The sequence below is a fragment of the Bos indicus genome, chromosome 6 (assembly GCF_029378745.1).
Source record: "Bos indicus isolate NIAB-ARS_2022 breed Sahiwal x Tharparkar chromosome 6, NIAB-ARS_B.indTharparkar_mat_pri_1.0, whole genome shotgun sequence".
Taxonomy (NCBI): Eukaryota; Metazoa; Chordata; class Mammalia; order Artiodactyla; family Bovidae; genus Bos; species Bos indicus.
Window position 1 is genome coordinate 117,855,514 of NC_091765.1, and position 27,208 is coordinate 117,882,721.

Sequence of the window (27,208 nt, forward strand, 5' to 3'; positions counted from 1 at the left end):
GGGGAGGGGGGCAGAGAGGGCTCTGCGTCCTGCAGGAAGGCCGCACGGGTCCAGGGAGGGACCCCTGCCGCCGGACAGGGCAGCCTCTTGCCGTCGCGGGCCGTTCCACGGCACACGTGCGCGACGGCCATGGCAGCAAGGATGATGAAGACTGTGCAGGGGCCCAGGACGTGGCCTTCCAGAACTCCCAGCCTGGCTCCCAGCCCAACCCCGAACCAGCAAGGACCAAAACATGGTCAGAGAGTAAGGACATGCCCGCAGCTTGGGGCTGTTTGATGGCACCCCAGCCACGGTCCAAGTGGAGATGGTGACTTGCCCCTGGAGACAGCCAGGGCTTGACCGTCCCAATGAGACCCAGGGGCCAGGGCCAAATCCCCACTGATGGCTGCGGAGCCACAACTGTCTCCGAAGGAGGTGCCCTCTTCCCGGCAGCCAGGCGGCAGCGGGCTCCTGCCGGGAGACTGAGGAGGAGCCTGGGCCATTGCTCTGGGCCTAGAAGGACAGGCAGGGGGTGATCTCTGCTCCCTGGAGGCTAGGTGGGGCGCACGGTGTCTGAGAAAGGAACCCGGGAGCCCGGTACCCCTCCCAGGATGCTGAGAGCTGAGATGGCCCCTGACGGTTGGGGTGCTCAGGCCACCGAGCCAGCAAGTGGAGAAGAGGCTGCTTTAATGCTGGGGTTAGGTGTTCCCACCACAGAGAACAGGGTCAGGGCTTGCTGCAGGTAAACTGCCTCCCCCAGTTCAAACACTGACATCCTTACCCCCAGGACCTTGGAATGTGAGTGCTGTTTGGAGTGGGAGCCTTTAAAAAGGCGACTGGTAACAGTGGGGCCCTGGGCACCAAGCCCTGAGGCAGGGGGATGGGCGCTGATCTTGGGGTTCACATGGAGAATGGCCAAACCAAAACCCTTGCCCAGGATAAGGCAACTGGTGGGCCCGGATACCCGTGTGCTTCGTGTGGACGGGGCAGCAGGTTCAGAGCGGTTCGGGGGACGACCAGACCTTGCCTTCCATCTGCTCAGCCAGGCCTGCACTGCCCCCCGCCCCCCGAGCCGAGGCGGCTCTGGGAGGGCAGCAGATGGCGGGGGCAGGGGTCGGGCCCACTTCTGCTGGGGGCGCTCCTCTCCTCACCGGGGGCCTCTCCACACCTTGCCCTGCGGGCTCCATCTGTCCTGGGATGCAGGTGAGGTGGGGAGGAGCCCCAGGGTTCTGCACCACCCCTGTGGCTTCCCTGCCCTCTGCCCACACGTCCGTCCACGGCCCCTAGGGTGTCCTCGTCTGGACATGCCATCTGTTTCCTCTCGGGGCCAGATAAGCAGCCCAGATGGCCGTGGAGTGGACGCTGTCAGCCTCTCTCCGCTGGACAGTCTGGCCCAGGCAGCCTGGAAAGCCCCGCCGGCGGGTCCAGGGGGCAGTCTGGCTGGGCCTCAGGAAGAGTGACTCTTCTGGGCTCTGTCTGCCCCAGGCCACCCCCTCCGGCAGAGCCTCAGGTCCCGCCCTCCAGGGGACACGGTGGGCTCACTACAGCCAGTGGTGACAGCGGAGACCCCAGACAGGCAGGGCGGGCACTCCAACTCAACACTTGTCTGCATCCCAGCCGAGCGGAGTCCTGCTCCCACGGGTGGGCAGAGGCCTCGGGTGGGCCGGCGGGGATGGCCGTGCTCCAGCCAGGCCGCGCGTCCCCAGTGCCCACCGTGAAGGCTGTCCCCGAGACTGTGAGTCGTAAAGCACTTTAAGGGGTGAGTGAGGGGTGGGAGGAGACCAACAGAAGGGAGGACTGGCTGGCAGGCTGTTGGCAGTTGGGCCCAGCCTGGCTCCTGGCCGCCCAGGCTCACGGTCAGCACAGGCCCAGTCGCTGGGCAGCAGAGGCCCTCAAGAGGCAGGGGCCTCCAGGTACCGCACGGGGCTGGAGAAGGGGCCTGGCCGGGCCCAGTAGTCCACAGCACAAACCCGATAGGAGCCGGAGACCACAGCTGTGTCTGCGGACAGAGGTACATGCCTGTCTGTAGCCTGAACCCCTTATCCCCCCAAACTCCAGGTGTCAAAAGGCCCTGGACCACCCCACTCCCCCCAGGGATTGTGCTGAGGTGGTGGGCACACCTGGGCTGAACACGAACAGGTTAAAAGTCGAAGGCTTCCTGCTGATGGGAGCGAACACCCCACCCTCCGGGCAGAACTGGATCTCGTAGGTCCACAGGCACCTGGGGAGGTCAGACCAGGGCTGGGGTCCAGGGGGCTGCAGAAAGGGCAGGCCCAGAGCCCTTCCCTCCCCCTCCCAGGCTCTGAACACTCTCCCTGCAGTGACGACGGCCACCCTGGCTGGGAGCAGAGAGCTGGAACACAAGTGTCCCAGGCTGGTCCCCTGAAGGCGCCCCTACCCTACGACATCAGACAGGCGCAGAGCCATGGGCCTTGGTGCCAACAGTGGAGGCAGGTGAGTGTGGGGGACAGGGGCATATCCTGCCGGGAGCAGTCCGAGGGGCGCTGGGGCCCTGCAGCGGGGAGGACTTGGGGGCTGAGGCGGGGTGGAGGGCAGAGGTAGGGGCGGTGACCGCACTCACGCACTTGGAACCCACACGCTCATCCGACCAGACCAAAAGCAGCTGCCCGCGGGTCAGGGGCAGAGCACGGAGCCGAGTCACCTGGGGGAGCGAAGCACAGGGTTGGCGGAGCGGGGCGCCCGGGGCGTGCGGCGGGGTCGGGTGGAGGGGAGCGGCCGCTTGCCTGGCCCGGCGGCTCCTCGGGGCGCGCGCACACGTGCACCAGCAGCAGCGAGGGCAGAGCGAGCGGAGGGCGCAGCGTCAGGCGGCCGCTGCTGGGGAAGGAGCGCGGTTTCACGGCCGCAGGGTCCTGGGGACAGAGTCGGACGCTCGGGACCCTGGGACCTCAGGAGGCGCCCCGGCCCCGCCCCGCCCCCTCCCCGCGGACCTCGGCCGCGCGCATGCGCCGGAACTGCGCTGCAGAGGGGAAGACCGGCATGCCCAGGCGCCGCCACTCGCCGTAGGGGTTGCAGAGCCAGTTGTCCACGTAAAGCTCGACGAAGACGACCTCTGCGGAGCCAGATGCTGGGGCCGCGCCTCGCCTCCTCCAGGCCCCGCCCGCCCCAGGGCCGGGGTCTCCTCCCCGCGACCCCTACTCACCGGGGCCCGGGGGCACCCCCTGCAGGCTGAGAATCAAGGGGACCGTGCGGTTGGCGTGGGCGCGGGTGTCATCGCTTCCGTAGACCAGCACCGTGGCGCGCCAGGCGTCGGCCGGGCCAGTGGGGCGGTGAACGCTGGCCAGGACGCCCACCGTGTGGTTGCTGTCCAGCACCGTGCCGCCCCGCGACACCTCGGCCCAGAGCTGCTCGCCGTCTGCAGGCACGCGGGGGCGGTCAACACGGGGGTCTTGGCCGCTCTGCCCTCCCGGGCCGGGCTTCCCACCGTTCGCCCTCCGCGGGAGGTCCCCGGCCACGCCACAACCTCCTTGGCCCCGTGAGCTAGGAACAGGGCGCGGAGGGGCGAGAGAAGAGCTCCCCGCTCCGCAGCAGGGTCCGTCGGCCCTCGGGCCTTTGCACAGGCTACTCCTGGCCTAGAGAGAGCGGCCCGCCGCTCACCCAGCAGGGCCAGCAGCGCCATGGCGGTGAGCACCGGCTTGCGCAGCAGCTGCACGTGCGGCGGCCGCGTGTCGTTGACCTGGAAGCGCGCGGTGAGCGTGCGCTGGGAGAACTGGTGCGGGTGGTAGCTCAGGAAGGCGTTGTCGTTGCTCAGGAGCGCATAGCGGACGGCCGAGCTGGCGTTCGCCAGCAGCAGGTTCTGGTGCTGCGCGACGACCTGCGGACGTCGGGCGTCTGGGACCGCGCCGGTGGGGCGCCCGCCCCTCCCACCCGGGGCTCCCGGGGGCGGGCCCACCTTCACGACCATGGCCGCGTAGGTCACGTCGGCCCTCCAGGGCTGCGGCAGGGACCAACCCACCAGCGGGTCGGCCTCGTCGTTGTAAATGGGGGTGTCAGCGAACTTGGGGAAGAGCCGCTGTATCTGCTGTACGACCGCCGCCTCCTGCTCTAGGATGAAGATAGAGCTGCCCGCGCCCTGCGAGCGGCCGCTTGAGCACCTCGGGAGGGCCGCCGAGGGGCCTCCGGCGGGGCGCGGGGCGGCGGTGGGGGGGGGTGGTGGCGGAAGGGCGGGGTCCCCAGCCTACCTTCTTGTGCAGAGCGATGTAGTCCAGCCGCACGCCCACCTCCCCGGTAAAGAAGTTGCTGCCGTTGTTACAGTGCCCCAGGAGGCCCCAGCAGAGCGGCGAGCGGGGCGGCGCGTGGAAGGCGTCTCCAGGGCCGCCCAGGCGCAGAGCCGGGCTGGCTGCTCTCAGACCCTCGGAGCAGGCGTCGTAGTAGTTCAAGAAGCCTGGTTGGGAAGGACACAGAGTCCATACCGCGGGGCCAGAGGGGCCCGCTGCCAACCCCCTCGCAGATCCACAGGACCCCAAGAGGCCGGCTCACCCACCTTGCAAGGTCATGGACACGTTGTCAAAGTCGTGGTGGTCTGGCTCGTTCCACGTCTCAAAATTCCACTTGGAAACATGCTCGAGGCCATACCTACCTGTAGAGGGTCCTCGCTGTGGCAAGAGGACCCCTCCTCTGGGGCGGTGTCACCAGCTCATGGAGCCCTCCAGGGAGGGGCAACCATGGCTGGGAGGTTTGGATGTGATGGGATGGTCTGGGTTCCCGGGAGCTGGACCCCCCTGCCCTGTCCCTCGCCCATCAGGAGGCCTTGGCTTGGTGACTTCATGAGAAAACCAGGTGAGGGGGTGGGACGGAGGGCAGCCTGCCCAGGAGTGCCCGCCCCGTCCCCGCAGGGCATGCGCCCTGCCCACCGATGTATCTCCTGGCGAGGAGAGAGACCAGGTTCCTCCACTCGAACACCTGCTGCTTGTCCTCAAAGTTGGTGAAGCGTCCAGAGGGGCTGCCCATCAGCTCGAAGCCTGCAGCAACGAGGGTGGCGTCCCACCGCTCACCTGCCTGGTGCAGCCAGGCGGGCACAGAGGCAGCCCCAAGTGGGCAGCCAGGAGGACCCAGAAGAACCCGGCCAAGGAGAGATGGGGAGGCCAGTGGCACCAGGGCGATGTGGCAGCTTACCTGGGACGAGCTGGTTCTCCCTGAGAAGGTCCAGGTACCGATCCAGGTGGGTGAAGTTGTAGCGCAGGCCCTGCCCGACCAGCCCCCTGTGGAATGATGCTCAGTGTCAGGGTGGGGAGGTGGGCCGGGGGCTGAGACCGCAGCCACACTCAAGCAGCTTGGGAACCAGCAGAGCGCCCTGCAGGACTAGGCTCCAGACGCAGCTGGCCTTTCTCCTCTGAGAAGGTAACCGTGTGAGCCTAGTGGTCACTCACAGCCTAGTACGCACGGGTATGTCTGTACTGGAAGCCCACCCTCAAGCCTTCAGGAACTCAGAACAGCCTGGGGCTCGGAGTAGGAGGGAGCAGGCATGTCTTTTGGAAAAGGTGCCAGAGGATGGAGGCGGGGAGAGCAAGACAGCTCACAGCGAAGGGGGAGGCTGTGTGGTGGGCCTGGCAGGACACTGCACCACCAGATCCTGCACCTCCTGGGGCCAGGGGCCTGGATCTGGCTCCACAAGACCCCTGCACCCCCCTACTGTGAGATACTGTGGACACAGCACCCCTGCGCCCTCCCGCTCTGAGCGATACTGTGGACACAGCACCCCCCCCAACTGTGAGAGGTACTGTGGACACAGTACCCCACCCCTCCCACTGTGGGAGGTACTGTGGACACAGTACCCCACCCCTCCCACTGTGAGAGGTACTGTGGACACAGTACCACCACCCCCTCCCACTGAGAAGTACTGTGGACACAGTACCACCACCCCCTCCCACTGAGAAGTACTGTGGACACAGCACCCCTGAACCCTCCCACTGTGAGGTACTGTGAACACAGTATCTCACTCCTCCCACTGTGAGAGGTACTATGGACACGGTACCCCCACCCCCTCCCACTGTGAGAGGTACTGTGGACACAGTACCCCATGCCCTCCCACTCTGAGAGGTACCATGGACAGGTCCCCTGCCTGCTTCTACTTGGAGAGGTACTGTGGACACAGCACCCCTGCCCTTTCCCCATTCTGAGAGACAACCTGGCCACAGCACCCCAGCCCCATCCCCCTCTGCCAGGCACCCTGGATAGTATACCTGCCCCCTCCCCACTCTTCCAGGCACCATGGACAGTACCCCAGCATCCTCCCCCCTCTGAGAGGCACTGTGGACAGCACCCCTGCCTCTTCCTACTCTGAGAAGCAATGTGAGCCCCTTTTTTTCCTTCATATGTTTTTGAGGCTTAATTTTTTTAGCGCACTTTGGATTCACAGCAAAATGAGAGGGAAGTAGAGACTTTCCCATTTGCCCTTGCCACCCTACAGGCAAAGCCCCGCCCCCATAATCAACTCCCAGAGTGGGACATTTGTTACCATTTTTGAACCCACACTGACATAATCACCCCAAAACCACAGTTCTGGGTGGTGGTGTGGAGGTAACGCGAGGGAGCCGAGCGGATGGATTTAGGAGGAGGAGGGGCAGCACGCTCTGACTGAGGGCGAGCTAGGAGGGGAGTCCAGCCACCGGGGTTTTGCTTGAGGACCTGGGTGGGGGGCGGCTGCAGCAGGCAGGGGCAGGAAGGGGGAAGCTGAGTAAGATGGGCCTTGGCCATGCTGGTGTGGCGCGGCGGTGAGCATCCGAGGGGAACCCGGCTCGGGGGCTGGCAAAGGGAGCCGGTGCCCGCTGGTCACGCCGAGGCGTGCAGGGCGGGCGGAGCAGAGAGGGTCTGAGGCCCGCCGGTCCAGATCGTAGCGGGAGGTGCAGCTGCGCCCCCAGCGGCTCCCTCCCGCGCGCGGCGGCGGCGGCGGCGGCGGGCTGAGGATGAAGTCCTGGGAAATCCTGCCCTGCCCTGCTCTGTTCTGTCTCACACCGGTCTGGGCTGACCAGCGCTGAGCCCCGGACGGAGAGCGAGAGCTTGGGCAAGTCAGCACCTCCCTCCCGGGCCTCCGGCCCCCCACTCTTCTCTACACAAAGTCAAGGCCAAGCCACCACGCACCCAGGTGCCTCTGGCTCAGGCTCGGTCTTCCCGCCTCCGGGGGGCCAGACCCACGGCACGTGCGCAGCGGTGATCCGCCCCCTCCCCCCTCCAAAGGTCACAATCAGCAGCAAACGGAAAAAACCTTAAGCAATAGGGTAAAAATTAAATGCGCGGCAGGGGGCAGGTTCCAAAGTCCCGCAGGTGGGGGTGGGTGACTCTGAGGAGCGGGTGCCAGGCTCTCTCTGCGGATCCCGCGAGCGAGGCAGGCCTCGGGTAAATGCTGTTCCCGCGTTCTGATCCCGGGCCAGCAGGGTGCCGCTAGGGGAGCCCCAGCCGCAGGGCCGATGCCAGCCCGTCACTCCGAGCGGACCTGAGAGTCCGCTGACCCGTCCGGCGTCGGCCCCCGGAAATGCCCTGGGGGTCGGGACACTTGCTCCTCGGGGACCAGAAGACCCAACATTGGGGGATCCCGGGCCCAGAATCCCGGAGGGGTGGCCCTTGGGCCCCACTGTTGGTGCCCAGGTCTCCATCCGTCTCAGCCCCCACTGGGGAAGGAATGGGAGCGATCAAAGCCAGCGAGAGGGCTGAGCCAGCGCTGCAGTGCGCGGCCCAGCCCAGCGACCCCCTGCAGGGGCCGGGGTCACCGACGCAGTCGCCCCAGCTCCTCTCCACCCTGCCGCCCCGCAGGGGCCAATCCTGGGTGGGAGGCACAGGCGGGGTCGCCTTCCGCTCCTGCAAGGGGGCCGGGCCGCGGCGGGCGCACAGCGGCGGCTGCACAACAGCTTCATTCATCGCGCAGGCGGCCAGCGGGACGGCGCCGAGCCCACCCCCGCCCCTCTGCCCGAGCGCGTGCGCCGCGAGGACCCGGCGGGCGGCGCGCAGGTGAGTGCTCGCGTCCGCCGGGCGGGGCCCAGGCCCCTCTTGTGGAAGAGTGGGGACGCCGGGTGGGGATGCCCCCCGCCCCCCGCCCCCGGCTGGCGCGGGAAGGGATGCGCGGGCAGGCGGGGGCGCAGGGTGGGGCCGGGGTTGCTCGGCTTGGGGGGCGGTGCGGAGTGGGGGGCGCACTCGTGAGGGGGGCGACGGGCAGACCATGTGTGGAAATGCACGCGGCGGGAGCCCGGGCTGCTCCTGCTTGGTGCGGGTGGGACGCGCGGAGCCGGCATGGGCGAGTGCGCAGGGCGGGGCCGAGAGCGCCGAAGCGCCCTCCGGTCGGGGCGCGCCCTACGGCCGGGCCTGCGTGCGACTGGGCAGTGGGGAGAGGAACCGCGAGCTGCGCCCTGGAGATGAGGATGGGCTGGCTCTTCTCACGTGCCGTGGGGATACAAAGCTCCTTTCCAAATACGTGAACTCAGCTATGCAGACGGTGATTTAAGGACCAGTATTAAACAACTGTGCACAGGATTGGAGGAGGCAAACGAAGGGCGGTCCACCCCCCGACCCCCGCCCTCCCCGTGCCCTCTGTGGTCCAGCCACGCGCCAGGGCCCTGCTGTCTCCTGCCCACGGAGAAAAGTCTGCAGTGGGCTTCAGCCAGCAAGGCCCCGGGCCCCAAGGCAGTGCCTGTATTCCTGCTTAGACCACAGTGAAGAACACGGGCCTCAAAGCACAGGGGGCAGACGGGCTTGGCTCAGGCCCGGGGGGTCCTGCTGGTCTCGCCAAGGACAGGAGCGAAGCCTCAGCTGTATCTCCTCACTTGCTTAGAAGCAGGGGCTGGGGGAGTAGAAGGCCCAACCCCACCACCACGACAGCCAGGCCAGCCTGGAGGACAGCCCTCCCGGAGCGTCTCCACCCACCCAGCCCCCAGCACGGTGCTCCGCACGTGGTCGGTCCCCAGAACGCCGGCCCGCCCGCCTCCAGGCTCCCCTCCCCTCCCCACACCAGCTCCCGGGCCCATCACATCCCACCACTGCCACTCCACGCACTCAGGAACCCCCATGTGCACAGCCTGGGCCTTACCCACCCAAGGAGACTACCAGGGTGGGCAAAGCACCCCTTCCCCAGGCTGAGGCCCCCAGTTCCACCTCTGCCCACGTGGCAGTTCCCGCACTGCTGGTAGCAGGGTTGGAAGATAAGCGCTGTGACCCGGAGGCTGCACTCTCTCCAGCCCAGAGAGGACTCTTATCTGCCCCTGGGCAGCTGTGACTCATCCTGCCTGCTTGTTGGCCAGTGGCTCCTGTAAATAAACCACATCCTTGGGCAAACAGCTCCCTGCTAGGGCCAAGTGGGCCCTGGGCAGGACTCTGGGCAGTGTGGGGGGGGCATACTGGGGTGGGAGGGGGCACACTGAGGGGTGGGGGGGGTGCGCTGGGGTGGCCCAGGCTCTGGCGGAGTCCTCAAGGGCAAGGATTCTGTTGAGCTGAGCAGTGGGGCCTGGGCGCTGACCACACTGCCCGCTTCTGCAGGTGTGGGGAGACCTCCCACTCTCGGGCGTTCCCCCGCCCATCCTGGGGTTCCACCCCCATCTTTGCCCCCAAATGGGGCCCCGGGCTTCCCCAGCCAGGCTGTGGATGTGAGAACACGGCACACCTTTCAGGGGGCTCTGGGGGAAGGTCCCAGAGTGAGTGTTAGGAACCTGGAGAGATCTCTGCCCGCCCCCCATCACCCGGGCCTTGGAGGACAGCAGGCCCAGGCCAGCTCTGCCTTGCAGCCCCATCATAGCAACCCTGGCCCGGCGCCCAGGGTGGAGGACACTCACGGCCCAGGAGATGGGCTCCTCTCCCCACATTGCTCCTCAGACACCCACCTGTTCCTTTTCAAGGTGGGAGAACTGACGTTCCGAGTGACCTTTAGGGCAGCAACACCCACAGTTCACTGTGTGTGGGACGTGAGGGTAGTCCTCTAAAGTGACTGTTTACCTTCCCACTGGCCTCGAGAGGCAGGTCCCACCACCCTGGAGGAGCGGACAGAGGTGTGGTGGGGCCAGACACCCGCCCTCAGGGTCAGCACCTGGCTGAGAGCCAGCCGGTTGGGCTCCAGAGGGCAGACCCAAGGCCCCCGCCCCCCCAGCAGAAAGGACACGCTCGGCTGGTCATTGGATCTCAATACCGGCAACCCTGGAGTCCGAGGGCCTGCACTCCACACAGACCCAGGGCAGGAGCCGGGCCGTGTCTGCCTGGGGCCCAGCCAGCTCCGGCACGGACCAGACCCACCTCTTGGAAGATGGGACGTCCAGGGATGGCGCTGGGAGACGCGTCCTCCCTGCAGACCCCCACCCTTGCCCATGCTCCGAGCTGAGGGCTCACCCTGCTGGCTGCCCCCCGCCCCTACCCCAGCCGCCCTGTCCGCACCTGGAGCCCCGCTCCTGGGAGGCTGGAAGCTTAGGAAAGGCCCACACAATCGTCACTCTCTGAGCCTCTGATTACAGAACTCCCCGGATTAGCTGCTCAGGTAACGCTCATCTTGGGGAAACCTGTGACTCAGCAGTCTCTGAAGTAAATGATTTAACTGCAAGCCAAGCAAGCTGGGCAGTCAGATGCTGAGCACAGACCACTGCCTGCTGGCCAGCGCGGGCCAGCTCAGCCTGAGCCCACCGCTGCACGCCCCACCTGCAGACTGAGCCAGAGGGTCCCCGGGACAGACGCGCCAGGCCTGAACTACCCGCCGAGCCTGGGAGGGGGTCCCTCAGGTAAGAGTCCCCCAGGGCCCGCTGCAGGACAGCGGGGCTCTGGACTACCTAGCCACAGCAGAGGTCAGCGCCCCCGTCTGCAGAGTGGCAAGGCCCGACCCCAAGGTTTCCTCTGTGGACTCCCAGGCGTTCAAACAGTCCTCAACCGATGCCTCTGGACCCCGGAATTCTGGCTGAGCTCAGGGGACCCCATGTGGTGTGCTCACCCAACAGAGCCCCCAGGGGCAGCGCCCGCCTCATGCAGGGCCGGACCTGAACCCACCCTCCTCACACAGGGCCGCCCCAGGCCCCAGGGCCCAGCCCCACGTGCACCTGCCGGGGTGACCAGGCTCTGAGCGGGCAGAGACCATCACGAGGGGGGCATCAAGAGCAGAAGGCCGGAGGGCCCTCAGGACAGCTGGGAACAGTGCCCCGGTGCTCGCTGAGCAGGCGGCAGGTCGGGCTGGGCCCGCGCGGCAGGCTGCCCTCTGGACGGTGAGGACAGTTGGCACACGCTTCCCAAGGTGCCCGTGGGGTCTGAGCCAGAACCCAGCTGCGTTAACTCGCGCTGGGAAAGGGGGCCTGCCATCCAGGACCCCCTGGCAGGCAACAGGCGTGTAGCCTCACTGCCCCCGCAGCTGCACCACACACGCAGGAGGTCTGCCCGAGGAGCGGCCACGGCAGGCGCTGCTGCAGCGTGGACTCGGGGCTCCGGCCTCTGCAGGGCCCCTCCTCTTGGCCTGGGCCAGGTGTCCGCATATCGGGTGGAGCGGCCTCTGCTGTGGGCGCGGGCCGCTGGGGCTGTGTGTGCACGGGAGCCCGGTCCGGCCGTGCGTCTGGCTCCCACGAGGCCCCCTGACCCTGACAGCTTGGCCACCCCGACGGCGACACCCACCTCCGCCCGCTTTGCAGGTTCTCCCAGGGGGCCCACTGCCCCACGATGGAAGCGTCCCCCGAGTACACGGAGTGGGGCGGGCAGCTGGTGCTGGTCCGACGGCGCCCCCCGCCGCCCCCAGGCCTGGGTGAGGCCCTGAAGGCTGGGCTGCGGCGGAGCTGCGCCTGCAGCCTGCAGGGCACCTGGGCGCAGCTGCAGGCCCTGTTCCCTGCAGTCCACTGGCTCCGCCAGTACCGGCCCCGGGAAGCGCTGGTGGGCGACGTCATGTCTGGGCTGGTCATCGGCATCATCCTGGTGCCACAGGCCATCGCCTACTCGCTGCTGGCCGGGCTGCAGCCCATCTACAGCCTCTACACGTCCTTCTTCGCAAACCTCATCTACTTCCTCATGGGCACCTCACGCCACGTCTCCGTGGGCATCTTCAGCCTGCTCTGCCTCATGGTGGGCCAGGTGGTGGACCGCGAACTCCTGCTGGCTGGCTTCGACCCCGCCCAGGATGGCCTGGAGCCTGGGGCCAACCGCAGCAGCCTCAACGGCTCAGCCGCCGCGCTGGTGCTTGGGCTGCAGGACTGCGCGCGGGACTGCTACGCCATCCGCGTGGCCACCGCCCTCACGCTGGTGGCTGGGCTTTACCAGGTGAGGGGCTGCACCTGCGCCCACATGGGGAGCCTGTCCGGGCAGCCGTGGGCTGTGGCCCCGGGCCCAGGCATGCCCCACTGCCCCACCTGGCCCCAAGTCCCCCCTGGCTTCCTGTCCCAAGTGGGACCCTGGGGCCCACCTGCCTTCCCGAGGCCTCCCCGCACCAGGGCACCTACCTCTTCCCAAAGGTCACCCCAGTCCCTGCCCTCAGCTCTCCTGGGAGGGGAGTGGCATGCCTTCCAACGCATGGAGTCCCCGTGCGTGAGGCCCTGCTGCGCCCCGCGGCCACGGCGTGTGCTCCAGCGTCTGCTGGGCCTGTGTGCGCACACACGTGCGCAGGCCGCCTCGCGTGGGCCCCAGGGAGACAGGCAGTGTGAGGGCGGGGTGGGGCTGTCCACCTGCAGCCGCGGCTCGTCCACAGGTTCTCATGGGCATCCTCGGGCTGGGCTTCGTGTCCGCCTACCTCTCGCAGCCGCTGCTGGATGGCTTCGCCATGGGGGCCTCAGTGACCATCCTGACCTCCCAGCTCCGGCACCTGCTGGGCGTGCGGGTCCCGCGGCACCAGGGGCCAGGCCTGGTGGTCAGTACGTGGCTGAGCCTGCTGCGCAGCGCCGGGCAGGCCAACCTGTGTGACGTGCTCACCAGCGCCGTGTGCCTGGCCGTGCTGCTGGCCGCCAAGGAGCTCTCGGACCGCTTCCGGCACCGCCTGAGGGTGCCCCTGCCCGCCGAGCTGCTGGTCATCGTGGTGGCCACGATCGTGTCCCACCTCGGGCAGTTCCATGAGCGCTTTGGCTCTAGCGTGGCGGGCGACATCCCCACCGGCTTCATGGCCCCGCGGGTGCCAGACGCAGGGCTGATGTGGCGGGTGGCGCTGGACGCCGCCTCCCTGGCCCTAGTGGGCTCCGCTTTCTCCATCTCGCTGGCGGAGATGTTCGCCCGCAGCCACGGCTACGCTGTGCGTGCCAACCAGGAGCTCCTGGCCGTGGGCTGCTGCAACGTGCTGCCCGCCTTCTTCCACTGCTTCGCCACGAGCGCCGCCCTGGCCAAGAGCCTGGTGAAGACGGCCACGGGCTGCCACACGCAGCTGTCCAGCGTGGTCAGCGCCGCCGTGGTGCTGATGGTGCTCCTGGTGCTGGCGCCGCTGTTCCGGGACTTGCAGCGGAGCGTGCTGGCCTGTGTCATCGTGGTCAGCCTGCGTGGGGCCCTGCGCAAGGTGCGGGACGTCCCACGCCTGTGGCGGCTCAGCCCTGCCGACGCGCTGGTCTGGGTGGCCACGGCGGCCACCTGCGTGCTGGTCAGCACCGAGGCCGGGCTCCTGGCCGGCGTCCTGTTCTCGCTGCTCAGCCTGGCCGGCCGCACCCGCCACCCACGCACTGCCCTGCTCGCCCGCGCTGGGGGCTCCAGCTTCTACGGGGACCCGGCAGAATTCGAGGGCCTGGCCCCTGAGCCCGGCGTGCAGGTGTTCCGCTTCACAGGGCCGCTCTACTACGCCAACAAAGACTTCTTCCTACAGTCGCTGTACAGCCTCACGGGGCTGGACGTGGGCTACGCGGTCGCCAGGAGGAAAGAGAGGGGCCCTGGGGAGGGGGCCGGTGAGGGAGACCCTGTGGGGGGCAGGGACCCGGGCTCCGGGAGTGGTACGGCCTCGCTGGTGCCCGCGGTGACCCACTTCCATGCGGTGGTCATCGACTGTGCCCCGCTGCTGTTCCTGGACGTGGCCGGCCTGGCCACGCTGCAGGAGCTGCATCGAGACTATGGGGCCTTGGGCATCAGCCTGCTCCTGGCCTGCTGCAACCCCTCAGTGACGGACACGCTGAGAAGAGGCGGCTTCCTCGGGGAGGACCAGGGGGATGTGGCCGAGGACGGGCAGCTGTTCCCCAGCGTGCACTGTGCGGTGCAGGCGGCCCACGCCCGCCACCAGGAGCTGGCAGCCTCCAACTCCATCCTCTAGCGGAGCCAGCGCCCGCGGCCAGCCCCCACGCCCACACCCGTCACGGCCCCCCTCCATCGCCTGGTTCCTCCGACCCAGAGAAGCCGGGGAACCCCAAACGGGACGGAGGGCCGCACTGGGCACACACAAGGACGCATCCTGCACCCCGAGACAGACGCTGCCCCAGTGTCACGCTGGGCACGGTGCTGTGTGCCCACGGTCCACGGAGCCAGTCTCACCCTGGCGTCCTGTCTTACTTGGAGGACCCTGAGGCAGTACCTGGAGTCCAAGGTGCCAAAGGACATCGGTCCCTTGAGCCGCCAGCCCCCACCCCCCGGTGAGTGCCTGCAGCTCTGGCCAGGACGTGAGGGTCTCTGCGTCTAGGAAACCCCACACTGCATACACCCAAGTGTCTCACACCGTGTACCTCAGCCGCGCTGGGCCTCGCGGGGCCAAGGCAGATGGGGCCAACATGACTGCAGCCTGGGCCTGATGGGCAACCCCGCACAGCCCGAGCAGAGCAAGCGTGCCCACTCGCCACCGCGGGGTCCAGCTGTGCCTCCAGGGTGCCCTTCAGCAGGAAGCCCGCTGTGCCCGAGGCAGGGGCCGCCGGGAGGAGGCCCTGCAGTCCCGCCCCACGGGGTCTTTGCCAAGAAGCAGAGGGCAGTGGCTCCCGGGTGCAGGACTCCCCCTCCCTGTGCGCCCACCAGGGCCGGTGCTGCACTGTCCTCCAGCCCAGACGCCACCTCCTGTCAGTCTCGTCCGGACTCCGCCCAGCGGCCCAGCCCCTCCGTCACCCACCTGGCCGTAATGAGGTCCAGCAGCCAGTGGGTCCGAACCTGCTCAATGCCTCCGTGAGGGACCGCGCCCACGTAGGCCAGGTTGAGCTGCTGATCCCAGCTGAGGTCATAGCGGTCAGCCTGGCCGTGCGGCAGTGGGGGGCTGGGCACAAAGCGAGGGGGAGTGGAGCCATCAGTCCCCAGGGGAGGGGCTCGGGGAACAGCCTCCGCACACCCCCCACCCACAAACCCAGGGAGGGCGTGGGGTGTGCCTTTCTGCCCGTGAATTTTACTGTCCCTGACATAATAAATCGGTCCCTAATGCCAGGACTGGGTGAAGCCTCAGGTTTATGGGGTCAAGGGCTCCCGGGGAGACCATATCCCCACCGTCAGCGCCAAGCCTGACAGAGGCCACCAGGGGCACCGGGCACGGGAACGGGTCCCACTGTGGAGTCGTGGGACACGCTGAGGTTGCCCCCTTGAGACCGTCCTAGGTCACAGCCCCTCCTGCAGCCTGGGGTGTCCCGGGCGGCCACCAGGCTCTTCAGACTCCTGAGGGTGACCAGGCATCCCTGGGACCCGCCCCCAGGCCCTGACCGCAGGGGCAGCTGCTCAGCTGGCAAACCTGCGGCACCTGTGGAAGCCTGGCACAGGGCCAGCAGACAGAAAGGCGCGCCCCACCCTGACGGCGGCCCGAAAGGAAGGAGGGAGCCGCCGCCCCCCTCACTCGGGGCGCCTGCTCCAGCTGCGACTAGGGGCCCCGGAGGCCCAGGGCGGGGCGCGAGGCCGCGGGCCATTTGGGAGGAGAGCGCGGCGGGCAGGCGCTGGCTGGCCGGGCCGCCGCGACCTCGGCGTCCCCGCGCGGAGCTCACCAGAAGCCGGTGCTCCTCCAGAAGGGCCGTAGGGGCCGCAGCGCGCGGGCCGCGTCCACGCGCACCAGGTGCGGGGCCTCGGCGGCCACGAGCGCCGCCACCCAAAGCGCGCCCAGGACGGCGAGCAGCGCGGCGGAAGGGCGCGGGGGACGCATGGCGGGGGCGCGGGCGCACCCCAATCTCCGCAGGCGCCCCCGGCGCTCTGCGCTCCGAGAGCCGAGGTCCACGCCCCGCCGTCCGGTTCCGCCTCCGGGTCGCGCGCCACGTGACCGCCGGCGCGGGGAGGGAGCTCGGCAGGACCCCGGCAGGCGGGTCAGCTGCGGGGCTGGCGTGGTGGCCGGGGCGGGGCCGGAGCGCGGCCGGAGGGGCGGGTGGGGACGGTCCCAGTCCTGGTCCCGGGCGGTGGGCGCCCGCAGTCGGAAGCTAGAGCGCGTCTCTAGGCCGAGGGCTGTGCCCTGCTCCCCCGTCTGGAGCCCCTCCCGGCCGTGTGCGCCCCTCCTTCTCCTCCGGCGGCGGGAACCGAGCCCCTGCGTCCCTTCCCGCGCGGCGGGCACTGGGCGGCTCTTGGAAAGCGCTTGGGGGGTCGTGTCAAGGCTTCAGAAGGTCCTCCCGCTGGCCGGGAAGTAGCCTAACGCTCCGGCCGGGTAGCTGCTCCATGGCTGAAACGGCGACGACTGGACGGTGCAGGGAGGTGACCAGATGTGGACCCGTTTGGAAGGTGGGCTAGTGGCTCTTAGGAATTTGGCCAGAGCTGCGTGGGGACCTGCGGTTTTTCTGAGAGAGGAGCTGTTGTAAAGCAACCGGGGTGGTCCGGGGTCTACGCTGCTTTTGAGAAGTGCAGCGGACATCTCTGTGGACGGCTGGGCAGCCTGGCCTGTGTGTTGGGCGAGGTGGGGTCAGCAGTGTAAGTGTTTCAGCTTCGAATCGCACACGCACACTGCGAGTTTCTGTGCCACTTCACTTCCTCCACCAGACACCTCGGGGCTCAGGGAGGGGCCTCCGGCCCCCACATTGACCTCCTTGGACAGCAGAGCCCGCCCGGAGTCCACCCTTGTCTGCTGTCCCCTGGGGTGAAGACATAGAGGAGCTGATCACTTTCCAAGAGTGACCGACGCCATCCAGCCACTGCATGGACCCGAGCTGCGCAGCCGGAGAAGGACAAAGACAGCAGAACCCAGAAGCGTCCAGGTGAAGTGCAGATGGCAAAGCCAGAGGGGGAGCCTTAACGCAGCTGGAGGAGAAAAGGACCCCTTACCTCAAAGAGCCAGACAGCGAGAAGAGCACCGAGCTTCCATCAGAAGCTACCAGAGCCAGAGGAAGGGAAAGGAAAACAAAGTCGATTGCTGTCAGCCAGGTCGTCTAAACCCAGCAAAAAGTGTGCTTTGAGACGAGATCAAAAGAGACACTTCCCAGGGTCCAGCTCCGAGGACATTCGTCACCACCGACCCTCCTTGATGGTAACTGGTGTCCTTCCAGGGGGTCAGGGATCCTCATGGGAAGGAAGAACGTGTGGCAGAAGTGTCTGTCGTCCGCAAACCCGATGGAGAGCGACCCCCACACACAAGAGCGCTCTTGAGGCTTGAGACAGGTCCTGAGACGGAAGCCCCTAAACACAGTTGCCAGGAGTTGCGAGGGGCACAGCGGTGTGCGGGTGGCTGGCTGCCCTGTGCCCTGAGTGGAGCTGCTGCCCGAAGGGACTTCGCAGCTGCGATTGAGTTAAGGGTCTTACAGTGAGGAGATGATCCTGGATTATCTGACTGGGCCCTAATGTCCTTGTCGGGGGGAGATTTGACATGACAGAGGCCCCGTGGGGACTTCAGAAGAGAAAGCCTCCTGAAGACTGCCCTAAACTCTGTCCTCGGGACTTGTTTCAATCAGGCGTGGTTAGATCAAAGGACACAGACCCCAGAGAAAAGAGGCAGGCCCACACGGGGAGGCCAAGAGCAGAGGAGCATTATTAAAGGATCCCATGTGCAGGGCATCTCGAGTGCCCAGCAGCAGCACGCGTCCCCTTTAACAGAGGAAAGGGCAGTGGAAAGCTTTAGAAGCTGGCATGGGGGTGAGTTGGCCAAGGTGCTTGAATAAAGGGAGATTCAGGCCTGGAACGAGACAGAGACCCGCCTGGAGGCCCACTTGCTGGACTGGAGTTTGGAGAAGGCTGCCCGAGGAGGCCCGTCTGTGTCTCAGCTCAGCCCTCTGGGCGCCCTCAGGGCCAGGCTGTGAGACTGACCCTTGTGTGTGTCAGCCCGAAAGAACCAGCTCTCCCTGACCCCGTGCGTGGCCTTCGTGCGCCTGGAGACGTGCAGGATTTCAGTGTATTCGTGTGAGACCAGAGAGTCCTAAAGTCCTTCACTCCTAAGCGGGGGTTTTAGGCGATGCTTGGACAGTGTGATTGCGTGGGAACAGGCCACTCGGGGGGGCCCGCTGCTGGTGGGTTGAGCTTGGATTCGTTCCGTCACCAGGGCTGAGGGCCAAGGGCAGCGGGGCTGCGTGGAGCCCTGTCACAGGGTGGGACGGGTGGTGTGGCTGGAAGCTCCCTTCGCAAGTCCGGGGATGCCCACACTGAGACTCCGGTCGTCCCCCAGGTGGCTGGGAGGTCCGGGGGGGAATGCGTTGCCCCCAGACCCAACAGAGACTGAAAGACGCTGGATCTGTGTGTCCCTCCTCGTCCTTGGAGGAGGGCGTTGCCATGGTGAGGCCTCACCTGTGCTTGGAGGAGGGCGCTGCTCTGGTCCTGGGCAGCCTGGAGCAGTGGCACTGTCCCTGGGAGTGGAGCCAGTGGTGGGAGAGGAAACCATTCTGGTTGCTGGCGGCTGAGCCTCGGCGCTGACGCTGTAGAATTTCGGGTGTGGGGCCCGGCAGCAGGACCACCGCGGCGTGGCGTGCTTTTTCCACCTGAAGTTTTCCTGGGAAAAGAACAGGCTGAATTAGGCTGCATTCTCCCCTCGATGCCCTTAGGTTGGTTTTTTCCTTTCAGTCTTTTCGCCTTCTTCATTTATTTATTCATTCGTTTTTCTGCTGGGATTCTTGTCCCTGCCTCTGGCTGGCGAGAGGGCCAGGGGCCCTGGAAGCGGCACCAGCAGCCTTTCCGCTTCTTCTTTCTCTTAAACAGAAGTCTGTTTTCCCTCTTAAATGAGCCCGGCCTCTGTCTCAAGCAGCTAAGAACGGTTTGCTTTCATCTGCCTCCATTAATCTCTGACTGTATTGACGATTTTCGCTCATTTCACGTGTTCTTTCCTGGAGAAGGGAACCAGGGTTCTGGCCTGGAGAACCCCCACGGGTCGCAGAGTCGGCCGCACTGAGCGACTTTGTCTCACTTTCGCTGTGTTCTTGGTGCTCTGGCCTCTGGGGCCTTGATCCTGGAGAGGCTACCCCCCAGGACTGCACCCCAGTCCCAGACGGGTCCAGAGCCCTCACCCCAGTGGGCCCTTCACCTGCACTCATGCGGTGCCTCATTGTGCCCCCAGTCGCCCCCAGGCTGGCAGTGGACAGCCAGGGGCTGCCCGCGCTCAGGCCGGCCTGAGCCATTCACGCTGCCCAGCCCTGAGTTTCCTCCGTGGTCCGTGCTGCTCGCCTCTCCTTCCTGCAACCCCCTGCGAAGGCGCTGGGCCACGCTTTCTTCGCTTCTGCCTCCTGACCCAAACCTCTACTCTGGACGGGCTGCCCCTTCTCTCAAGCAGTGTGAATAATAAATTCTTCGTCCAGAGGCAGTGTCTCCCTCACTTTACCACATGTGATTAAAACAAACCCTGGGCACAATATTCGAACAGAGATGTCGTGCTGAGGCTCTGACGGTGGAGGAGGGGGCCTCGGGCTCCAGAATGCTGAGAACAGGGCTCGGTCACTGGGCGGGAACGCGGACCTGCCCACAGCCTGAACACACACAGGGGCTCCTGCTGGACGAGACTGGACCGTGACACCGGAGCAATGGGACTGCGTGGCACTGGGCAAGGAGGCACAGAGGCACCAGGGAAGGTCCACGCAGCAGCCTGGGTTCACACAGGGCCTCAGCCACATGCCCACGAGGCTTTGTAAAATTCGCTAAATGCCATATGTAAAGTAGACAGCCGATGGGAATTTGCTGTATGGCTCAGGAAACTCAAACAGGGGCTCTGTATCAACCCAGAGGGGGTGGGATGGAGAGGGAAATGGGAGGGAGGTTCAAGAGGGAGGGGATCTATGTACACCTATGGCTGATTCATGCTGAGGTTTGACAGAAAACAAAATTCTGTAAAGCAATTATCCTTCAATAAAAAAATTTTTTTAAAACTTGCTAAATGAAGACAACGTGACCACGGTGGTTCCCACACTCTCTCGGGTGCCCCGTCACACTGTCCTCTGGCTGGAGTGGTCCTGGGGGGCACTCTGGGGGTCTGGCCAAGGGGAAATGGGTTGTGGGAACATCAGTTGGGGGTCAGTGGGGAAGCCACTTGCTTGGGAAGTCACGGCCAGACATCCTGGAGTAGAAAACAGCTTCCAGGACCTCCTATCGCAGCTGCCCAGCAGGAAGGCGTGAATCACACCAGCTTTGGGAGAGGATTAAACATCAGCTGACTTAACAGGAAATACTGACATCCACAAGATACCGAGGCCCCTGCCTGCCAACGACAAGGACATAACGTAAGGAGCTCCGTCAGGTCTGCGGGGGCATTTAGATTAGTCACAACCCAAGAAAGGACACAGCCCTGAGGCTTCCCAGCTTACAGATGAGAGAAGTTGACAAAGTTCTCTCCAGGTGTTTCAGCAGTCTTAACTGTTCACATGATACAATCAGTAATGACTCGTCAAGGAAAAGTCTTGTGAAATAGCAGCCACAGGACTCCCCTGGTGGTACGGTGGATAAGGATCCACCTGCCAATGCAGGGATCCGGGTTCGAGCCCTTGTCTGGATGTCGCGCGTGCCTCGGAGCGACTGAAGCCTGTGGGCCGCGACTCCTAACCCAGAGCTCCAGAACTGCTAGAGCCCTACTCCACAACAACTGATCCCCCGCTGTGAGAAGCCACGAGCTGTGGCTAGAGAGTGTCCCCTGCTCCTCAAAACCAGGAAAGCCAGAGCACAGCACAACCAAAAATAAATATGCAAATAAGCCCCCAAAGTGGCCCTCACTGTTTTCTGATCAGTTATGCCAGAGGGACGAAATTATCTCTCTCTTTTCTCCCTGGACTATGATACTGTTATAAAGAGACAATAAGAAAATGCAGCTGACGGAATTCCCTGGTGGTCCAGTGGTTAGGATCCAGAGCTTTCACTGCCCAGGGCCTGGGCTCAATCCCTGGTTGGACAACTGAGATCCTGTAAGCTGTCAGTGCAGCCCCAAACACTTTTAAACCATGGATGAGAGAAGAATCACAGTGGGGTAGCAGGCAGTTATGAGTAACAGTTGTCTTTCTCTAGATTTTGTGATGTTTTGTGCCATTTCTTGATTTTTTTCATGTTTAATTTCTTGTGATTTTTTCTTCACATTCTAAATAAGTATGTTTCTAATGTTATCAAATTGATTTTGCCTTTTTTGAGTTAGGGTCCCATCGACTTCAGATTACCCCGAACCTGTGCAGGCCCAGCCCCACACTGACCCGGTCACGTGTCGGCCATCTGGCGATATGCACCGTGCCTCCCGCCCACTGCCCTCTTCCTGGGTCTTGGGCACTTCTCGGCCTCGGTGTGGGCAGTGCTCAAGCAGGATGCAGAGGCCCTCCCCAGAAGGCAGAGGCTGATGACTGGCCGAGAGGGAAACACAGAAGATCGCTCACCACCGAGTGGCTGGAGGGCCAGCCAGGTGAGGGGAGGGTGCAGACGGGGCCCCTCCCAACATTCCCAGGTCCTGTCTCTGCGAGCCCGCCTGCTCGCAAGGCCCCGCTTGTCCGCGCCATCGGCACTGGGGGGCCAGCGAGGGCACCTCGGGAGCAGTGCTCCCCCCACTTCCAGAGGAGCCGTCTTCCTGCCCCTGTGGTGCGTGTCTCCGCTCTCGTGCTTCTGGGGGTGACTTTGCGGTTTTCGTGGCCCCGGCCGAGAGCTTGTTGCACCCAGTGACCTGCATGCAGGAGGCCAGACGGGCCCCATTGCGGAGCCCCTGTGCCAGGCGGGCTCTGTCCAGGCCACACGATAGTGCTGCCCGCGGGGTCAGTGTGGCCAAGCCAGCAACAGTGCGCTCGCGTTGGGGAAAACACTATGATCCAGGAAAGTTGAGTCAGAGTTCCTGGAGACCACATAGAGCATGACTTTGAGAATATTGAGACCTGACTGTAACCAACAGAAGAGCCATCTCCAGAATATATAAAGAACTCCTGCAAATCAATAAGAAAAGGAGTCTTAATAGAAAGTGACCAAGACATCTAACCATGCCTCACAGGAAGTGCTGCAGATGGCACAGAAGTCCTATGAGGTGCAGGCCTCCCTTGCCATGCCGCAGGGCAAGAGCCAGAGCCACGTGGACACTCTGCACCCTTGCCAGAAAGGCTGACGCTGTCCAGGCTTGGTAAGGCTCCTGCACTGCTGGTAGGAGTATGAACCTTTATTTTTGTGTGAAGTTTTGGAAAGCTGTTTGGGATTTTCTTCTAGAAGTGAATATGGCATGTTCTACTTCAACAGACAGGTGGGCATGTGTATGTGTGTATCCAAACACGCAGATGAGGATGTTTCCAGAAGTATTTTCCATAACAGCCAAAGTCTGGGGCCAACACTCAGGCTTGCTGGCATGGGTCTGAGTGATAGCACAGAGACGCAGAGCAGACCCCCACATGCCCCCAAGCGTGAGCAGCAACAGAAAGGCCTGCAGTGGGACTCAAGACAAGGCATTGGGAGAGGACGTCCTGGCGGAGCAGAGGATGGGAACCTGCCTGCCAACGCAGGGAACATGGGCTCCATCCCTGGTCTGGGAACCACATGCTCTGGGGCGACTAAGCCGGTGTGCTGCGACTACTGCGGCCCACGCACCTGGAGCCCGTGCTCCGCAGCGAGAGAAGCCACCGCAATGAGGAGCCTGTGCACTGCAAGTGGAGAAAGCCTGTGCAGAGCAATGAAGATCCAGTGCGGTCAAAAATAAATAACATAAATAAAATTAGAAAAAGAATTGTTGGGACACCTGGCAGGTCTCTGTATTCTGTCGCTTGCCTAGGTTCCCGCACAAAGCGCCACAAGCTGGCTTAAACAACACTGACTCCCCACTGATTAAACTCTAGCCTCCATGGAATGGTATCTGGGGCTGGGCCCTTGGGGATAGTCAGGGTTGGAGGTCATTAGGGTGGGGCCCCACGACAGGTTGTCCCAGGAGGCCTTACAAATAGCTGAGAAAACAAAAGACACGAAAGGCAAAGGAGAAAAGGAAAGATATTCCCATTTGAATGCAGAGTTCCAAAGAATAGCAAGGAGAGATAAGAAAGCCTTCCTCGGTGATCATTGCACAGAAACAGAGGAAATCAGTAGAATGGGAAACACTAGAGATCTCTTCAAGAAAGTTACAGATACCAAGAGACCATTTCATACAAAGATGGGCTTAATAAAGGACAGAAATGGTATGGACCTAACAGAAGCAGAAGATGTTAAGCAGAGGTGGCAAGAATACACAGAAGAATTGTACAAAAAAGATCTTCACGTCCCAGATAACCACCATGGTGTGATCACTCACCTAGAGCCAGACATCCTGGAATGTGAAGTCAAGAGGGCCTTAGAAACCATCACTACGAACAAAGCTAGTGGAGGTGATGGAATTCCAGCTGAGCTATTTCAAATCCTGAAAGATGATGCTGTGAAAGTGCTGCACTCAATATGCCAGCAAATTTGGAAAACTCAGCAGTGGCCACAGGACTGGAAGAGGCCAGTTTTCATTCCGATATCAAAGAAAGGCAATGCCAGAGAATGCTCAAAGCACTGCACAATTGCACTCATCTCACACTCTAACAAAGTAATGCTCAAAATTCTCCAAGCCAGGTTTCAACAGTACATGAACAGTGAACTTCCAGATGTTCAAGCTGGTTTTAGAAAAGGCAGAGGAAGCAGAGATCAAATTGCCAACATCTGCTGGATCATCAAAAAAGCAAGTATCTGCTTTACTGACTATGCCAAAGCCTTTGACTGTGTGGATCACAACAAACTGTGGAAAATTCTTGAAGAGAAGGGAATACCAGACTTGCCTCCTAAGAAATCTGTATGCAGGTCAAGAAGCAACAGTTAGAACTGGACATGGAACAACAGACTGGTTCCAAATAGGGAAAGAAGTACGTCAAGGTTGTATATTGTCACCTAGCTTATTTAACTTAAATGCAGGGTACATCATGTGAAATGCCAGGCTGGATGAAGCACAAACTGGAATCTAAACTGTCAGGAGAAATATCAATAACCTCAGATGTGCAGATGACACCACTCTTATGGCAGAAAGTGAAGAAGAACTAAAGAGCCTCTTGATGAAAGTGAAAGAGGAGAGTGAAAAAGTTGGCTTAAAACTCAACATTCAGAAAACTAAGATCATGGCATCCGGTCCCATTGCTTCTTGGCAAATAGATGGAGAAACAATGCAAACAGTGGCAGACTTTATTTTGGGGGGCTCCAAAATCACTGCAGATGGTGACTGCAGCCATGAAATTAAAAGAACTTACTCCTTGGAAGAAAAACTATGACCAACCTAGACAGCATATTGAAAAGCAGAGATATTACTTTGCTGACAAAGTTTCATCTAGCCAAAGCTATGATTTTTCCAGTATAGTCATGTATGGATGTGAGAGTTGGACTATAAAGAAAGCTGAGTGCCAAAGAATTGATGCTTTTGAACTGTGGTGTTGGAGAAGACTCTTGAGAGTCCCTTGGACTGCAAGGAGATCCAACCAGTCCATCCTAAAGGAAATCAGTCCTGAATATTCATTGGAAGGACTGATGCTAAAGCTGAAACTCCAATACTTTGGCCACCTGATGAGAAGAACTGACTCATTTGAAAAGACCCTGGTGCTGGGAAAGATTGAAGGCAGGAGGAGAAGGGGACAACAGAGGATGAGATGGTTGGATCGCATCATCGACTCAACAGACATGAGTTTGAGCAAGCTCCGGGAGCTGGTGATGGACAGGGAAGCCTAGAATGCTGCAGTCCATGGGGTCGCAAAGAGTCAGACATGACTGAGCGACTGAACGGACTGAACCACGACAGGATTAGTGTCCCCTCTGCTCCCCAAGTCAGCCAGAAGATGGTGTCTACAGGCCAGACACTCACTCACGTGAACCCACCACGCCAGCTCCCTGATCTCTGAGTTCTAGCCTCTAGAACCAAGACAAGTAAGTATCTGTTGCTGAAGCTGCCTGTCCAGAATTTTAAAAGTACCAAAGGTTTAGATTTAAGTTTTGTCTAAGTAGTGAAGTATTTGTTGTTCAGTTGTGTCTGACTCTCTGACTCTTTGCAGCCGCATGGACTGTAGCCCTCAGGCTGCTCTGTTCATGGGATTCTCCAGGCAAGAATACTGGAGTGGGTTGCCATTCCCTTCTCCAGGGGAAACTTCAACTAGAAGCTGCTAATTATTTTGGAAGGTACTCTAAGAAGGTCGTAGGACGGTGTGACAGAAGTGTGTTTGCCATGTTATTTAATATGCTGGATCAGAAAGCAGTTGAAATCTGCAGAAATGGTTGGATGTGAATTTTTCTTTTCAAGATGTTTTCCCTGCTTTCCCCACTTTCTCACAAATAGAAAAGCTACCTCCTGAAATTCTGTGTCCTTGGGAGTCAGCTGGTTTGGATTACGGGGGGTGGGCTTCAGTAAAAACCTCTGCTTCTCATAGGTTGAGGGGTGCTGAGGACAGGAGGAGGGGGCAGGCAAGGCTTCAGGTTGTGGGGAGGGGGGGGCGGTCTGCGGAGCCCTGGGGCGGGGTGTCCTTGCCTTTGCAACGTCACCACCCAGGGCTTTGCCCCTCTTTGCCCCTTTGGATGTCTGTCCGGGTAGCTCAGTCCTGGCTCCTTCCATCCGTGGCCAGGCACCACTAAGTGGCATTTCCCGGCCCATTTTTCAGTTTGTTGTTGTCTGTCTGCCCCAGAACTCTGCCCAAGGTGGGCAGGGATGCCAGCCTGGCGCCCAGTGCTCTAACAGGATAGCAGTGCCCCAGCAACCCAGGAGTGTGCCCCTCTTTGGGCCGGTCCCCGCCCCGCCCCTGCCCCGCCCCCGCCCCCGCCCCTCCCCCGCCCCTCCCCAGTCTCCTGCCCCGGTAGCCCCTCCCAGCTGGCCCAGCACTCTTCCGGGCATTTCCTCCCTACTGCGCCCTCTCCCGGGACATTGCTCCCCTGGCTGCTTCCGTGCCCGTTTTCCTCCTGCAACCCTTGCTCACCCTGCCAGGCAGGGGTCTGGCTTGATGGAGGGCAGCCAGGCGGGTCCCAGGGAAGCCCCTTGGCCCAAGACGCCCATCTTGGCAACTTGGGTGACAATCCCCCGTCAGGCCCACAGGGGCAGGAACTCTGGAGCGCGGGTGGCCTCTGTGGACACCACCCCCACACATCCCAGAGACCACGCTGGGGGCAGGGTGAGGGCTGGGATTCACTGCCCTAACTGGGAGTGCGGTGGGGGGCTGGTCTCCAGGAGGCCTGGGGTAGGGTCACCTGTTGGGTCGCCCGGATGGAAGGAGGCAAAACCCTTGGGCTCCGCAAGGGGAAGATGAGGAGGGGGCTCCTCCTGCAAGGAGAACACGCGAACGGGCGGGGCAGCAGAGTCCCCGTGGGTTGAAGGCCCTGGCCAGCGCTGGCTGGGAGACCTGTGGTGATAAGGACGGGGGCCGGCGTCCGCGTCTCCGAAGACCCTGCAGACAGAGCCGCCCACGCACAGCTGGTGGGAGCACGCGGGAGGCCGGCCCGCCCAGACCCACGGCCATATCCTCCGCCATGCACACCCAGACTGGGGCCCAGGACCTCACCCTGGGAACAACCTCCACCCCGAGACACCAACACCTTCCCCGCCCCTCTGACTCCACATGGGGTCCCTTCCAGGCTCTACTCTGAGTACTTGGGGCTGTGCCGCACGCTTGCCGGGTCGCACGGAACAACGGGCAAGATCCCAGGGCCGGTGGGAGGAGTCCGTCTGCACAGGCACGCGCCTGAGCCCCTCAGGTGCAGACACCTTGCGTCGGTGGTGTGGAGGTCTTGTGCTTGCTTCGTCGGACCACCCGACCCATCCACCCGCCGGCCGGACCCAGGTCGTGAACCGGCTCCCCGGCTCCGCAGGTCGGCCCCGCCTACCCCCCCGCCCACCCACAGGGCCCACCCCCGTCCGTCAGGCCCCACCCCAACCGGCCCCTTCCCAGGGCCGGCCCCTTCCAAGGACCCGCCCACCCCGCAGGCTCCCCCACCCCCATCCGGCCCCTTCCCCGGGTCAGCCCCGCTTAGGTCCCGCCCACTCAGCAGGCCCCACCCCGTCCGGCCCCTTCCCCGGGCCGGCTCCGCCCCACGGGCGCGCGCCTGCGCAGTGAGCACG

The 27,208-nt window shown here is 63.2% G+C and overlaps 2 protein-coding genes across 13 annotated transcripts; one reads left to right on the plus strand and one right to left on the minus strand.

Annotated features, from left to right (window-relative positions):
• Positions 1-649: 649 nt before the first annotated feature.
• Positions 650-16,022, minus strand: IDUA (alpha-L-iduronidase). Of its 12 annotated transcripts, none has more exons than XM_019963166.2 (14): positions 15,777-16,021; positions 14,927-15,067; positions 5,113-5,198; positions 4,851-4,958; positions 4,481-4,576; positions 4,179-4,381; positions 3,890-4,069; positions 3,595-3,811; positions 3,140-3,352; positions 2,928-3,049; positions 2,724-2,849; positions 2,561-2,641; positions 2,100-2,200; positions 1,714-1,978 (listed from the first exon to the last, which is right to left on the minus strand). In XM_019963166.2, the coding sequence occupies exons 1-13, from the start codon at positions 15,929-15,931 to the stop codon at positions 2,120-2,122; spliced, it is 1,809 nt and encodes a 602-aa protein (XP_019818725.1). In that variant the 5' UTR covers positions 15,932-16,021; the 3' UTR covers positions 1,714-1,978; positions 2,100-2,119. The 12 variants fall into 12 exon arrangements, 11 of the variants coding, with proteins under 11 accessions (XP_070648064.1, XP_070648063.1, XP_070648065.1 ...); XM_019963164.2 differs by having other exon boundaries at positions 2,565-2,641; positions 15,777-16,020; XM_070791963.1 differs by lacking the exon at positions 2,561-2,641 and having other exon boundaries at positions 650-1,978; positions 2,642-2,849; positions 3,890-4,036.
• On the plus strand, positions 11,574-15,231 carry SLC26A1 (solute carrier family 26 member 1). The gene is made up of 2 exons (XM_019963162.2): positions 11,574-12,192; positions 12,617-15,231. The coding sequence occupies exons 1-2, from the start codon at positions 11,602-11,604 to the stop codon at positions 14,144-14,146; spliced, it is 2,121 nt and encodes a 706-aa protein (XP_019818721.2). The 5' UTR covers positions 11,574-11,601; the 3' UTR covers positions 14,147-15,231.
• Positions 16,023-27,208: the final 11,186 nt, after the last annotated feature.

What these genes read in the sequence shown, in the direction of transcription:
- SLC26A1 (XM_019963162.2), top strand. Translation starts at nt 11,602, where the DNA reads ATGGAAGCGTCCCCCGAGTACACGGAGTGGGGCGGGCAGCTGGTGCTG. An exon ending in TGGTGGCTGGGCTTTACCAG is followed by an intron (nt 12,193 to 12,616) that starts GTGAGGGGCTGC and finishes GCTCGTCCACAG; the next exon opens with GTTCTCATGGGCATCCTCGG.
- IDUA (XM_070791962.1), bottom strand. Translation starts at nt 15,931, where the DNA reads ATGCGTCCCCCGCGCCCTTCCGCCGCGCTGCTCGCCGTCCTGGGCGCG. An exon ending in CGTGTCCATGACCTTGCAAG is followed by an intron (nt 4,382 to 4,480) that starts GTGGGTGAGCCG and finishes CTTCCCAACCAG; the next exon opens with GCTTCTTGAACTACTACGAC. An exon ending in ACATCGCTCTGCACAAGAAG is followed by an intron (nt 4,070 to 4,178) that starts GTAGGCTGGGGA and finishes GGCCGCTCGCAG; the next exon opens with GGCGCGGGCAGCTCTATCTT.